The 16,209-nt window shown below is 42.3% G+C and overlaps 1 protein-coding gene across 5 annotated transcripts in view; it reads left to right on the forward strand.

The window, feature by feature from the left end:
- Positions 1–16,209, forward strand: part of LOC106561242 (cadherin-related family member 5) — a 41,350-nt gene that overhangs the window by 23,100 nt on the left and 2,041 nt on the right. For 2 of the 5 annotated variants that reach the window (XM_045688253.1, XM_045688252.1), the window contains exons 3-16: positions 8,242–8,331; positions 10,862–11,064; positions 11,209–11,265; positions 11,372–11,464; positions 11,655–11,741; positions 11,866–11,976; positions 12,238–12,408; positions 12,497–12,587; positions 13,207–13,313; positions 13,470–13,670; positions 13,780–13,911; positions 14,013–14,091; positions 15,860–16,053; positions 16,178–16,198. In XM_045688253.1, the coding sequence (XP_045544209.1) occupies positions 8,242–8,331; positions 10,862–11,064; positions 11,209–11,265; positions 11,372–11,464; positions 11,655–11,741; positions 11,866–11,976; positions 12,238–12,408; positions 12,497–12,587; positions 13,207–13,313; positions 13,470–13,670; positions 13,780–13,911; positions 14,013–14,091; positions 15,860–16,053; positions 16,178–16,198 (1,637 nt within the window). The remainder of the gene's footprint in view (positions 1–8,241; positions 8,332–10,861; positions 11,065–11,208; positions 11,266–11,371; positions 11,465–11,654; positions 11,742–11,865; positions 11,977–12,237; positions 12,409–12,496; positions 12,588–13,206; positions 13,314–13,469; positions 13,671–13,779; positions 13,912–14,012; positions 14,092–15,859; positions 16,054–16,177; positions 16,199–16,209) is intronic. The other 3 variants (XM_045688254.1, XM_045688255.1, XM_045688256.1) reach the window with 3 other exon arrangements.

Below are 16,209 nucleotides of genomic sequence, written 5' to 3' on the forward strand. Positions count from 1 at the left end.
GCAAGGAGTCATCAAGCCAGGTAGTCCTGAGGCATGGTCCTAGGGCTCAGGTCCTCCGAGAGAGAGAAATAAAGAAAGAGAAAGAGAGAATTAGAGAGAGCATATTTAAATTCACACAGGACACCGGAAAAGACAAGAGGAATACTCCAGATGTGACAGACTGACCCTAGCCCCCGACACATAAACTACTGCAGCATAAATACTGGAGGCTGAGACAGGAGGGGTCAGGAGACACTGTGGCCCCATCCGATGAAACCTCCGGACAGGGCCAAACAGGTAGGATATAACCCCACCCACTTTGCCAAAGCACAGCCTCCACACCACTGGAGGGATATCTCCAACCACCAACATACCATCCCGGGACAAGTCCGAGTATAGCCCACAAAGATCTCCGCCACGGCACAGCCCAAGGGGGGCGCCAACCCAGACAGGAAGACCACGTCAGTGACTCAACCCACTCAAGTGACGCACCCCTCCCAGGGACGGCATGGAAGAACACCAGTAAGCCAGTGACTCAGCCCCCGTAATAGGGGTAGAGGCAGAGAATCCCAGTGGAAAGAGGGGAAACCGGCCAGGCAGAGACAGCAAGGGCGGTTCGTTGCTCCAGCCTTTCCGTTCACCTTCACACCCCTGGGCCAGACTACACTTAATCATAGGACCTACTGAAGAGATATGTCTTCAGTAAAGACTTAAAGGTTGAGACTGAGTCTGTGTCTCTCACATGGGTAGGCAGACTATTCCATAAAAATTGAGCTCTATAGGAGAAAGCCCTGCCCCCAGCTGTTTGCTTAGAAATTCTAGGAACAATTAGGAGGCCCGCGTCTTGTGACCGTAGCGTACGTGTAGGTATGTACGGCAGGACCAAATCGGAAAGATAGGTAGGAGCAAGCCCATGTAATGCTTTGTAGGTTAGCAGTAAAACCTTGAAATCAGCCCTTGCCTTAACAGGAAGCCAGTGTAGGGAGGCTAGCACTGGAGTAATATGATACAATCTTTTGGGTTCTAGTCAGGATTCTAGCAGCCATATTTAGCACTAACTGAAGTTTATTTAGTGCTTTATCCGGGTAGCCGGAAAGTAGAGCATTGCAGTAGTCCAACCTAGAAGTAACAAAGGCATGGATTAATTTTTCTGCGTCATTTTTGGACAGAAAGTTTCAGATTTTTGCAATGTTACGTAGATGGAAAAAAGATGTCCTTGAAACAGTCTTGATATGTTCTTCAATAGAGAGATCAGGGTCCAGAGTAACGCCGAGGTCCTTCACAGTTTTATTTGAGACGACTGTACAAACATCCAGATTAATTGACAGATTCAACAGAAGATCTCTTTGTTTCTTGGGACCGAGAACAAGCATCTCTGTTTTGTTCGAGTTTAAGAGTAGAGAGTTTGCAGCCATCCACTTCCTTATGTCTGAGACACAGGCTTCTAGCGAGGGCAATTTTGGGGCTTCACCATGTTTCATTGAAATGTACAGCTGTGTGTCATCCGCATAGCAGTGAAATTTAACATTATGTTTTCGAATGACATCCCCAAGAGGTAAAATATATAGTGAAAACAATAGTGGTCCTAAAACGGAACCTTGAGGAACACCGAAATTTACAGTTGATTTTTCAGAGGACAAACCATTCACAGAGACGAACTGATATCTTTCCGACAGATAAGACCTAAACCAGGCCAGAACTTGTCCATGTAGACCAATTTGGGTTTCCAATCTCTCCAAAATAATGTGGTGATCGATGGTATCAAAAGCAGCCCTAAGATCTAGGAGCACGAGGACAGACGCAGAACCTCGGTCTGATGTCATTAAAAGGTCATTTACCACCTTCACAAGTGCAGTCTCAGTGCTATGATGGGGTCTAAAACCAGACTGAAGCGTTTCGTGTACATTGTTTGTCTTCAGGAAGGCAGTGAGGTTGCTGCGCAACAGCTTTTTCTAAAATTTTTGAGAGGACTGGAAGATTCGATATAGGCCGATAGTTTTTTATAATTTCTGGTTCAAGATTTGGCTTTTTCAAGAGAGGCTTTATTACTGCCACTTTTAGTGAGTTTGGTACACATCCGGTGGATAGAGAGCCGTTTATTATGTTCAACATAGGAGGGCCAAGCACAGAAAGCAGCTCTTTCAGTAGTTTAGTTGGAATAGGGTCCAGTATGCAGCTTGAAGGATTAGAGGCCATGATTATTTTCATCATTGTGTCAAGAGATATAGTACTAAAACACTTTAGTGTCTCCCTTGATCCTAGGTCCTGGCAGGGTTGTGCAGACTCAGGACAACGGAGCTTTGGAGGAATTCGCAGATTTAAAGAGGAGTCCGTAATTTGCTTTCTAATGATCATGATCTTTTCCTCAAAGAAGTTCATGAATTCATCACTGCTGAAGTGAGAGCCATCCTCTCCTGGGGAATGCTGCTTTTTAGTTAACTTTGCGACAGTATCAAAAATAAATTTCGGATTGTTCTTATTTTCCTCAATTAAGTTGGAAAAATAGGATGATCGAGCAGCAGTGAGGGCTCTTCGATACTGCACGGTACTGTCTTTCCAAGCTAGTCGGAAGACTTCCAGTTTGGTGTGGCGCCACTTCCGTTCCAATTTTCTGGAAGCTTGCTTCAGAGCTCATGTATTTTCTGTATACCAGGGAGCTAGTTTCTTATGACAAATGTTTTTAGTTTTTAGGGCTGCAACTGCATCTAGGGTATTGCGCAAGGTTAAATTGAGTTCCTCGGTTAGGTGGTTAACTGATTTTTGTCCTCTGACATCTGTGGGTAGGCAGAGGGAGTCTGTAAGGGCATCAAGGAATCTTTGGGTTGTCTGAGAATGTATAGCACGACTTTTAATGCTTCTTGGTTGGGGTCTGAGCAGATTATTTGTTGCGATTGCGAACGTAATAAAATGATGGTCCGATAGTCCACGATTATGAGGAAAAACATTAAGATCCACAACATTTATTCCATGGGACAAAACTAGGTCCAGAGTATGACTGTGGCAGTGAGTAGGTCCAGAGACATGTTGGACAAAACCCACTGAGTCGATGATGGCTCCAAAAGCCTTTTGGGGTGGGTCTGTGGACTTTTCCATGTGAATATTAAAGTCACCAAAAATTAGAATATTATCTGTGATGACTACAAGGCTGCATATGGCCCAGGAGGCCTGTAAACAGTAGCTATAAAAAGTGATTGAGTAGGCTGCATAGATTTCATGACTAGAAGCTCAAAAGACGAAACGTCGTTGTTGTTTTTTTGGGGTAAATTTAAATTTGCTATCGTAAATGTTAGCAACACCTCCGCCTTTGCGGGATGCGCGGGGATATGGTCACTAGTGTTACCAGGGGGTGAGGCCTCATTTAACACAGTAAATTCATCAGGCATAAGCCATGTTTCAGACAGTCCAATCACATCAAGATTATGATCAGTGATTAGTTCATTGACTATAACTGCCTGTGAAGTGAGGGATCTAACATTAAGTAGTCCTATTTTGAGATGTGAGGTATCTCTTTCAATAATGGCAGGAATGGAGGAGGTCTTTATACAAGTGAGACTGCTAAAGCGAACACCGCCATCTTTAATTTTGCCCAACCTAGATCGAGGCACAGACACGGTCTCAATGGGGATAGCTGAGCTGACTACACTGACTGTGCTAGTGGCAGACTCCACTAAGCTGGCAGGCTGGCTAACAGCCTGCTGCCTGGCCTGCACCCTATTTCATTGTGGAGCTAGAGGAGTTAGAGCCCTGTCTATGTTCGTAGATAAGATGAGAGCACCCCTCCAGCTAGGATGGAGTCCGTCACTCCTCAACAGGCCAGGCTTGGTCCTGTTTGTGGGTGAGTCCCAGAAAGAGGGCCAATTATCTACAAATTCTATCTTTTGGGAGGGGCAGAAAACAGTTTTCAACCAGCGATTGAGTTGTGAGACTCTGCTGTAGAGCTCATCACTCCCCCTAACTGGGAGGGGGCCAGAGACAATTAATCGATGCCGACACATCTTTCTAGCTGATTTACACGCTGAAGCTATGTTGCGCTTGGTGACCTCTGACTGTTTCATCCTAACATCGTTGTTGCCGACGTGGATAACAGTATCACTATACTCTCTACACTCGCCAGTTTTAGCTTTAGCCAGCACCAGCTTCAGATTAGCCTTAATGTCGGTAGCCCTGCCCCCTGGTAAACAGTGTATGATCGCTGGATGATTCGTTTTAAGTCTAATACTGCGGGTAATGGAGTCGCCAATGACTAGGGTTTTCAATTTGTCAGAGCTAATGGTGGGAGGTTTCAGCGTCTCAGACCCCATAACAGGAGGAGCAGAGACCAGAGAAGTTTCGGCCTCCGACTCCGACTCGCTGCTTAATGGGGAGAACCGGTTGAAAGTTTCTGTTGGCTGAATAAGCGACACCGGTTGAGCATTCCTACAGCGTTTCCCTCCAGAAGCCATGAGAAAGTTGTCCGGCTACGGGGACCGTGCGAGGGGGTTTATACTAATGTTACTATCTGTACTTACTGGTGGCACAGACGCTGTTTCATCCTTTCCTACACTGAAATTACCCTTGCCTAACGATTGCGTCTGAAGCTGGGCTTGCAGCACAGCTATCCTCGCCGTAAGGCGATCGTTCTCCTGTATATTATAAGTACAACGAGTGCAATTAGAAGGCATCATGTTAATGTTACTTAGCTTCGGCTGTTTGAAGTCCTGACGAACCATGTCCAGATAAAACCTCCGGGGTGAAAAAGTTGAATGAAAAAAGTTGAGTGAGGGAAAAACTAAAAATATACGGTAATGAAAAAGTAAAAACCGTGAAGTAGTCAGGTAGCAAAGTAAGATCGGCAACAAAACACACAGCAGCACGTAAACAAGTCTGCAAGATATCATGGATGGCCAGTCCTTGCTTTCGTAGCTCTGTCAATTAATCTCAGAGTGGTTACATTTCTCCAGGCCCATCCCTCAGCTCTTTACCAAAACAGAGGCGGGGCGACCGTTTTATTTTTGTTGCATATTATGAAGATATCAATGTGACACCAACAAAAAGGTAAACAATAGGCCAATAGCAATTGCAGCATATGGCATTCATTTTTCACATGTAAATAGCTCTTTTCAGTAGTGCTCAAAGCATGTCATTCCATGAGCACAGCCTTTATTTTTTAACTTGAATAAATGAGTCCAATCAGTTCTCCATGACAACAAAATCATAAACAACAGAGTAGGGCTGACTAATAAGTCCTTCGTTTTGGGGTCATGATCAGGTAAAACAATTTGGCTCATATATATTTCCATATTTCCAAGTCCTATTCTTTAAGTTCAAGGGGTATAACATTTATTGGAATGACTGGAATTCTGATAGACTTTGGTTTTTAATGTAATGATATAATTTAATCATGTATTATATGTATTAGAAAACGATGGGTTAGAGGCCTACATAACCAACCCATAATGTCAAATTTAACATCCATATATGGCCAGCTATGTAAACTTAAATATTGATTTATCCTGGATTTTGTTCAATTGGTAACATACATTTTTGTCTTCTTTCACTGCCTCTTAAGGGGAAAGTAATCCAAAAGTAACTGAATGTAATCAGATTATTTGACTGAGTTTGGGTAATCTTAATGTTCCGTTACTGATTACAATTTTGGACAGGTAACTAGTAACTGTAACGGATAACATTTCGACAGTAACCTACCCAAACCTGGTGACAATAAAAACATATTTCTTTATACTATTGTGTTTACTGTGGTGTTTTTGCGAACATGACTGTAGTATACTGTAATATCACTGTTGTGTTTTTGTAGACTTTACATCAGTATTCACTGTAGTGTTTTTGCGGACATGACTGTAGAATACTATATTATTCACTGTAGTGTTTTTGCTGACTTTACTGTAGTATTCACTGTAATGTTTTTGAGGACATGGCTATAGTATACTATAGTATTCACTGTTGTGTTTTTGCAGACTTCTCTGTATTAGTCAACACCTTGCACCTTCGACTGTAGTATATTGTAGTAACCCCTGCTGACTAGGGGTTAGCTAAAATGGCACAACTACCAGACCATGCCAGTTACTGTTTAGAGGAACAACTGAATCAGAACATAAGACACACAGGTTCGTGACAGGCCACCTATTGAGTTGGGTCAGTTCTGAGCAATGCAACGGCCCAGACAACACCTTTCAAAAATATATACATTTTTATTACAATTCTAACATTAACATTAATAACATTCCATTTTTATAACAATTGTAACATTAAATGTTAAATGCAGGTCGTAGGCCGATTAAAGGGAAACAGTACAGAGGCAGATATAAAGAACAAGATCAGTTTATTAAAGTTTATAGGATTAGGTTTGCTTGTTTGACACAGATAAATAACACAAACAATTTGAAATATGTGTTTCCCTGGCAACCTTATTAGGGGAGGACATGCAGGACATATAAAAGCAAGCACTACACAATCAAGGTATAATACAGTGTGGAGTATAGGATTCTACAATATACTACAGTTTACTACAGAATTATATAGTACAGTTGAAGTCGGAAGTTTAGTCATTAAAACTCCTTTTTCAACCACTCCACAAATTTCTGGTTAACAAACTATAGTTTTGGCAAGTCGGTTAGGACATCTACTTTGTGCATGACACAAGTCATTTTTCCAACAATTGTTTACAGACAGATTATTTAACTTATAATTCACTGTATCACAATTCCAGCGGATCAGAAGTTTACATACACTAAGTTGACTGTGCCTTTAAACAGCTTGGAAAATTCCAGAAAATGGTGTCATGGCTTTAGAAGCTTCTGATAGGCTAATTTACATAATTTGAGTCAATTGGAGGCGTACCTGTGGATGTATTTCAAGGTCTACCTTCAAACTAGGTGCCTCTTTGCTTGACATCATGGAAAAATCTAAAGAAATCAGCCAAGACCCCAGAAAAACAAATGGTAGACCTCCACAAGTCTGTTTCATCCTTGGGAGAAATTTCCAAACGCCTGAATGTACCACTTTCATCTGTATGAACAATAGTACGCAAGTATAAACACCATGGGGCCACGCAGCCATCACACCGCTCAGGAAGGAGACACGTTCTGTCTCCTAGAGATGAAACGTACTTTGGTGCGAAAAGTGCAAATCAATCCCAGAACAACAGCAAAGAACCTTATGAAGATACTGGAGGAAACAGGCACAAAAGTATCTATATCCACAGTAAAATGAGTCCTATATCGACATAACCTGAAAGGCCGCTCAGCAAGGAAGAAGCCACTGCTCCAAAACCGCCATAACAAAGCCAGACTACGGTTTGCAACTGCACATGGGGACAAAGATTGTACTTTTTGGAGAAATGTCCTCTGGTCTGATGAAACAAAAATAGAACTGTTTGGCCATAATGACCATCGTTATGTTTGGAGGAAAAAGGGGAGGCTTGCAAGCCGAAAAACACCATCCCAACCGTGAAGCACTGGGGTGGCAGCATCATGTTGTGGGGGTGCTTTGCTGCAGGAGGGACTGGTGCACTTCACAAAATAGATGGCATCATGAGGAAGAAAAATTATGTGTATATTTTGAAGCAACATCTCCAGACATCAGTCAGGAAGTTAAAGCTTGGTCACAAATGGGTCTTCCAAATGGACAAAGACCCCAAGCATTCTTCCAAAGTTGTGGCAAAATGGCTTAAGGATAACAAAGTCAAGGTATTGGAGTGGCCATCAAAAGCCCTGACCTCAATTCTATAGAAACTTTGTGGGCAGAACTGAAAAAGTGTGTACGAGCGAGGAGGCCTACAAACCTGACTCAGTTACACCAGCTCTGTCAGGAGGAATGAGCCAAATTCACCCAACTTATTGTGGGAAGCGTGTGGAAGGCTACCAGAAACGTTTGACCCAAGTTAAACAATTTAATGGCAATGCTACCAAGTACAATTGAGTGTATGTAAACTTCTGACCCACTGGGAATGTGATGAAAGAAATAAAATCTGAAATAAATAATTCTCTCTACTATTATTCTGACATTTCACATTCTTAAAATAAAGTGGTGATCCTAGCTGACCTAAGACAGGGAATTTTTACTAGGATTAAATGTCAGGAAATGTGAAACACTGAGTTCAAATGTATTTGGCAAAGGTGTATGTAAACTTCTGACTTCAACCGTAATTTGTAGTATTTTGTTGATGTCGACTGGCATGCCAGCAGCAAGTGTTCCACATCGTAATAATTAAGGGCAGTTTCCAATTAAGCTGTGTATAGAGGTTGACTGTTTTGGTTCGTTCAGGGCATCTCTTTACCATTGTAGAAGATGGCGTGTCTTCAGAGGACGGGAGTGGTGACCCTGGTTTAGACCAAACTGTGAGAGGAGAAAATTGTAAGTACCGGCATATGTTTATGGCAAATGTACCCATCATTCCGCTAAGCTTCTCCCTTGCTGTAGACCTGTGTGTTTATTATTGCTTTGCCAGAATGTCCCTTTTTATTGATTTAAATCTATGATGTGAAATAACCTATAAATACCTATACAAGGTGTTGGTTGTCAGTAGAAATTGTGTTCCCTGTGTGGCTTAAAACAAAGCTAATAAGTCTGGCTGCACATCTGACTGGCTGACTTACTGCAAATTAAGAAATTATGTGACTAAACTCATCAAAAAGAAGAATAAACTGTATTATGAAGCCAAGATCAATGATATAATTTAAATGAAATTATGGGCAGAAAGACAAATTAAACTCCATCTTTCATCAAATCAGATGGCTTATTCATCACAAAACCATTTGATTTTGCCAATTATTTTAATGATTACGTCATTGACAAAGTTGCCAAACTTATGCAGGAAAAGCCAACAACAAACACTGAGCCATTGTACTCATGCATTAAAAACTAATGATAAAAGAAAAGCATTGTAACTTTTGAATTTTGGGAAGTTATTGTGGGAGAGGTGAAAAAAATCGATATCAATCAATAATGACAAACCTCCTGGCATTGACAACTTAGATGGAAAGCTACTAGGATGGTAGCTGACTCTATAGACACTTTTATCTGTCATACTGTATCTTTAATCTGAGCCTAGAGGAAAGTCTTTGTTCTCAGGCCAGGAGCGAAGCCAAAGTCATTCCTCTACTCAAGAGTGGTAAAGCGGCCTTTACTGGTTCTAACAGCAGACCTATCAGCTTGCCGCCAGCTCTCATCAAACTGTTGGGAAAATTTGGGTTTGACCAAATACAATGCTATTTCTATGTAAACAAATTAACAACAGACTTTCAGCATGCTTATAGAGAAGAGCACTCAACATGTACTGCACTGACACAAATGATGATTGGTTGAAAGAAATTGATAAGAAGATTGTGGGAGCTGTACTGTTAGATTTCAGTACAGCCTTTGATATTATTGACCATAACCAGTTGTTGAGAAAATGTATGTGTTATGGCTTTCAACCTCTTACCACTAGGCAGGTAGCCTAGTGGTTAGAGCTTTGGGCCAGTAACCAAAAGGTTTCTGGATTGAATCCTCGAGCTGACAAGGTAAAGATCTGTCATTCTGCCCCTGAACAAGGCAGTTAACCCACTGTTCCCTGGTAGGATGTCATTGTAAATAAGAATTTGTTCTTAACTGACTTGCCTGGTTAATTAAAGGTTAAATGAAAAACCTCTGCCATATTGTAGATTCCGAGCTATCTAGCTACTAGAACTCAGAGGGTTTTCTTTAATGGAAGCTTTTCTAATATAAAACATGTAAAGTGTGGTGTACCGTAGGGGGCAGCTCTCTAGGCCCTCATCTTTTCTATTTTTACCAATGACCTGCCACTGGCATTAAACAAAACATGTGTGTCCATGTATGTTGATGATTCAACCATATACGCATCAGTAACCACAGCTAATGAAGTCACTGAAACACTTAACAAAGTGCTGCAGTCAGTTTTGGAATGGATGGCCAGTAATAAACTGTTCCTGAACATCTCTAAAACTAAGAGCATTGTATTTGGTACAATTCATTCCCTATGTTCTAGACCTCAGATGAATATGGTAATGAATGATGTGGCTGTTGAACAAGTTGAGGAGACTAAATTACTTGGTGTTACCTAAGATTGTAAACTTTCATGCACAACACATATAGATTCAATGGTTGTACAGATGTCGAGAGGTCTGTCTGTAATAAAGAGATGCTCTGCTTTTTTGACATCACGCTCCACAAAGCAAGTCCAGTAGGCTCTAGTTTTATCTTATCTTGATTATTGTCCAGTCATGTAGTCAAGTGCTGCAAAGAAAGACCTAGTTAAGCTGCAGCTGGCCCAGAACAGAGCGGCACTTTTTGCTCTTCATTGTAATCAGAGGGCTATATATGAGTACTATGCATGCCAGTCTCTCTTGGCTAAGGGTTGAGGGAATTCTGACAGCGTCACTTCTGGTTTTTATAAGACACATTCATGTGTTGGAAATGTCAAATTGTTTTCATAGTCAACTTACACACAGCACTGACACATACACATACCCCATCAGACATGCCACAGGGGTATTTTCATAGTTCACAGGTCCAGACCAAATCCAAGGAGACGTACAGTATTATACAGAGCCATGAGCGCATGGAACTCACTTCCATCTTATATAGCGCAAGTGAACAGCAAACCTGGATTCAAAAAACAAATAAAGTAACACCTCACGGCACAACACCTATCCACCATGTGACCTACTTGTTGTGTGTATGTACTGACATGTATGTGTAACTGATAGATGCACACACACACTACATGTTCATGTTTTTAAATGTATGGAAATTATATTTTTAAATTCTGTAATCTCTTTTTTGTTATGTAAGACTAGCTGTTGCCATGGGGATCCTAATCAATCACATCAAACTGTTTGTCTGATTGACTACTCTGCTAATCACAAGCTTGTCTGATTGTCAGGGAACCCATGTCTGGAGGGCCAGGATGTGTTTTCCACGGTCAAAGAGAACAGCATGATAGGAGAACTCATCGCTGAGCTCAACACTGAGCTGACAGCCAATGATGTTGTCTGGAGCCTAACTGGGGAGGACGCTGATTGGTTCTTCCTAGAAAGGCGGAGCATCAGACTCAATGCCCCATTGGATAGAGTTCTGGACCGGGAGGTAAAAACATTATCACAAATTCGTCACTATGATGACAGGGTTCTGTCTTGGTTTAGTTGACTCAAACAACAACACTCAGCAAGGTCATGTGCAGATATGAAGCATTATATATGTTGTGTGTGTGTCTGTGTGTGTGTGTCTCAGGTGCAGGGCCCAGTCCTGATGGCAGCGTTGACCTGCTATGAGGAGGACACCGTGCAGGTAGAGACTGTACATATCTGGAAATATATTTGTCCTTTATACCAAGTGATATTACTATGGATCCAAAACTTCTAAATGTGTGTGTGTGTGTGTGTGTGTGTTTCAGAGTGAGTACAGGATCATGGTGGAGATTCTGAATGAGAATGATAACACTCCTGAGTTTGTGGAGAGCACCATACAGCCCCGCAGCATCAGTGAGGTAAGTAGGCTATACTACATACATACTCACGTACGCACACATATACAGTACACACACACACACACACACACACACACACACACACACACACACACACACACACACACACACACACACACACACACACACACACACACACACAAATACAGACATAAACTGAAGCCGATTATTGCGTGATGTCCATGTCTAGCTGGCTGAGGTGAAGACAGTGATGTTTACAGTCCAGGCCACAGATGCAGATGGCGACACCATAATGTACTCCATCGACCAGACCTCGGTACAGTATCAATAAAGTTTTATACATAAATAAATACCAGATCTCCTTACTGTATCAAATAAATAAAAAATACTTCTGCATTGAAATGAGTGTGTACAGTATTTGTGTGTGGTCTCTGTTCCAGCCTGATGCTGCCTACTTCAGAGTGGATCTCCCTAACAGTGGAGAGGTGATACTGGCCAAGCCTCTGGACTACGAGACCAAAACACAACTGAAGATCACCATATATGCTTCGGTACACTAAATGCACCTAGCCTATGGTTACAGAAAGAACTTGGCTGTGCCTACCATCTGCTTGATATATTTTGTGAATAATGCACACCTTTAACCAATCAGATTGCATGACTGGAACTAATATCTCAGTCTGATATACGGTCTGTGTGTGTGTGTGTGTGTGTGTGTGTGTGTGTGTGTGTGTGTGTGTGTGTGTGTGTGTGTGTGTGTGTGTGTGTGTGTGTGTGTGTGTGTGCGTGTGTGAGTGTTTGCGTGTGTGTAGGAGATGAATACTGTGGAGAAGTTCAACACCAGTGCCATCCTGACCGTGAATATCCTGGACGGAGATGACCAGTACCCACAATTCCTGCCGTGCACGCCCCCCTCTAACGACCAATCGCATCGTGTCTGCACCAACCCCGTCTACACGGTTAACATCACAGAAGGCGAACAGGTTAGTGCCCAGGGTTAGGGTTAGGTGTTGGTGGTAGGTGTTAGGGGTTAGGGACTGATGTATTGTGTTAATGTTGTCTCTGTTATAGGACGTTCTTCTGGACTTCTCTCCTGGGCCGATCAATGCTGTGGATGGAGACAGAGGCCTCAGCTCACCTCTCAGCTATAGCATCCTGTCAGGTACAACACACACACACACATACACACACATACAAACCACCATCGTTTATCTTTAGAATGAAATGCAACGTAGTATTGGGAGTTGATAAACAGTATAGTTTACAAGGCTACCAATTACTTCACACTGGAAAAAGTTAAGCTAAACTAAACCTACTCTTAAGAAAATTATAGTTTACTTAACTAAAGTTACTCTGAAAAAGTAGTTCACTACATCCAAACTACTTGATGAAAAATTATCATATGTAAATCTGTTATGTCACAGACTACAAATTGCAAGAACAGATCACTTTGGGGTCATATGTTAGCAGAATGTGCAATTTAGCCTATTAAACAGAAAAACGATGTTGTAAGTGAGAATTAGGCAGGTCTGATGCCGAGAAAGGAAATAATTGCCAACTTCACCCAAATGTAATTAAATATTTGCAAAAAAAATATGTGTGTAGTTCCAGTAGTTAGCTACACTGCTACTTGGCAAAAAAAGTAATTAAATACTGAAAACACTACCTAAATTTAAATTTAGTTCAACTACCACCAAGCTACTGCAAAATGTAGCTATATTACTAGTTTAACTACATATAGTTCACTACTCCCCAACACTGTTGACAATATATGTTGTCAGGGGCTGATAATGGGCGTTTTGTGATGGATGAGCTGACAGGGGAGGTGCGTCTGATGAAAGAAGTAGAGAACAGACTACTGACACCCACACTACGCCTACGGGTCATGGTGAGCACACACACACACACACACACACACACACACACACACACACACACACACACACACACACACACACACACACACACACACACACACACACACACACACACACACACGACTACAGAGACTCTAAATAACTGAAAACTCTCTCCCCTTCCTCAGGCGTACCAGAGGAATGACCCTAGGAAGTACTCAGTTGCCACAGTGGTGGTCCGTGTTGTGGCTGTCAACCGCTTTCCTCCCCAGTTTGGTCGGGCCGAATACCGGGGTTTTGTCACTGAAGGCAACAGCCCTGCCTCACTGGTCAACACTTACGGAAACACCGTGCTGCTGCTACAGATACAGGACAGGGACTTCTCTGATGTATGCATACAAACACACACACACACACACACACACGCTCATACACACAGCTGGACTATGCATTGTGTAATATTCTGTAACTTCAACTCTCTCTTCTCTCAATTGGTAGGGGATTAATCCCAAGATGCACTACTCCCTAAGGTCCTCGTCCAATCACACAGAGTTTTACCACATCACACAGGAGGGGCTTCTGATCGCCAGGACCAATCAGCTACGGCCATCACAGAAACACAGTCTGAAGGTGGGCTTTGATTGGACAGAACAGTATACGAGAGAGCAACGTAATGATGGACAAGCTACATTGGTGGTGATGATGATGATGATGATGATGATATCCTGCAGGTAGTGGCTGTGGATCTGGAGTCAGGTGACATGGCCACGGCTCTCATAAAGGTGGAGGTGCTGTATGAAGGACAAATAGGTAACACAGCCGACGCACGCACGCCACACACACACACACACACACACACACACACACACACACACACACACACACACACACACACACACACACACACACACACACAATTACAATTTGTGTGGTCGTACTTGCTCTACAGTTCATCATCATCAGTGTAAGTGCGCATGCAGTACCAGTCAAAAGTCTGGACACCTTCTCATTCAAGGGTTTTTCTTAATTTGTACTATTATCTACATTGTAGAATAATAGTGAAGACATTAAAACTATGAAATAACACATTTGGAATCATGTAGTAACCAAAAAGTGTAAAACAAATCAAAATATATTTTAGATTTTAGATTCTTCAAAGTAGCCACCCTTTGCCTTGATGACAGCTTTGCACACTCTTGGCATTCTCTCAACCAGTTTTACCTTTACCTTTTCCAACAGTCTTGAAGGAGTTCCCACATATGCTGAGTACTTGTTGGCTGCTTTTCCTTCACTCTGAGGTCCAACTCATCCCAAACCATCTCAATTGGGTTGAGGTCGGGTGATTGTGGAGGCCAGGTCATCTGATGCGGCACTCCATCACTCTCCTTCTTGGTGAAATAGCCCTTACACAGCCTTGGGGTGTGTTGGGTCGATGTTCTTTTGAAAAACAAATGATAGACCCACTAAGCAAAAACCAGATGGGATGGCGTATCGCTACAGAATTCTGTGGTAGCCATGCTGGTTAAGTGTGCCTTGAATTCTAAATAAATCACAGACAGTGTCACCAGCAAAGCACCCCCACACCATCACACCTCCTCCTCCATGCTTCACGGTGGGAACCACACATGCAGAGATCATCCGTTCACCTTCTCTGTGTCTCGCAAAGACACGGCAGTTGGAACCAAAAATCTCAAATTTGGACTCATCAGACCAAAGGACAGATTTCCACTGGTCTAATGTCCATTGCTCGTGTTTCTTGGCCCAAACATGTCTCTTCTTATTATCGGTGTCCTTCAGTAGTGGTTTCTTTGCAGCAATTCAACCATGAAGGCCGGATTCACACAGTCTCCTCTGAAAAGTTAATGTTGAGATGTGTGTTACTTGAACTCTGTGAAGCATTTATTTGGGCAGCAATTTCTGAGGATGGTAACTCTAATGAGCTTATCCTCTGCAGCAGAGGTAACTCTGGGTCTTCCTTTCCTTTGGCGGTCCTCATGAGAGCCAGTTTCATCATAGCGCTTGATGGTTTTTGCGACTGCACTTGAAGAAACTTTCAAAGTTCTTGAAATTTTCCGGATTGACTGACCTTTATGTCTAAAGTAATGATGGACTGTCGTTTCTCTTTGCTTGTTTGAGTTGTTCTTGCCATAATATGGACTTGGTCTTTTACCAAATAGGGCTATCTTCGGTATACCATCCCTACCTTGTCACAACACAACTGATTGGCTCAAATGCATTAAGAAGGAAAGAAGTTCCACAAATTAACTTTTAACAAGACACACCTGTTAATTGAAATGCATTCCAGGTGACTACCTCATGAAGCTGGTTGAAAGAATGCCAAGAGTGTGCAAAGCTGTCATCAAGACAAAGGGTGGATACTTTGAAGAAACTCAAATATAAAATAGATTTTGATTTGTTTAACACTTTTTTGGTTACTACATGATTCCATATGTGTTATTTCATAGTGTTGATGTCTTCACTATTATTCTACAACATAGAAAATAGTAAAAAAATTAAGAAAAACACTTGAATGAGTAGGTGTGTCCAAACCTTTGACAGGTACTATATGTGTGTGCAGTCCCTCAGGGCCCATTGGGGGACGGGCGTCTCCATGGTAGCTGTGCAGTAGGCAAGGCTATGGGTGTGGTCATCCTGGGGCTGACTCTGTTAGGCTGCGCTCTGTATGCACTGCAGCATGTCCTCAGGACATACAAAGGACTGAAGGACCCAGAGGACAGGGGCTGTATAGCACAGGGAAAACACCCCAATGTGGTGAGATATACTGACACTTCACCCTGACCCCTACCCTTTTAACTTTTAACCTCTAACATTTAGACATTCTGGTCCTGTGCACTGACCTGTGTGTCTCTCTGCTTTATCTTCCCTGCTGGTCTAGAGATTACAATGGTTCCAACTGGTGAGTCTTTA

This window comes from Salmo salar, chromosome ssa10 (genome assembly GCF_905237065.1).
Source record: "Salmo salar chromosome ssa10, Ssal_v3.1, whole genome shotgun sequence".
Taxonomy (NCBI): Eukaryota; Metazoa; Chordata; class Actinopteri; order Salmoniformes; family Salmonidae; genus Salmo; species Salmo salar.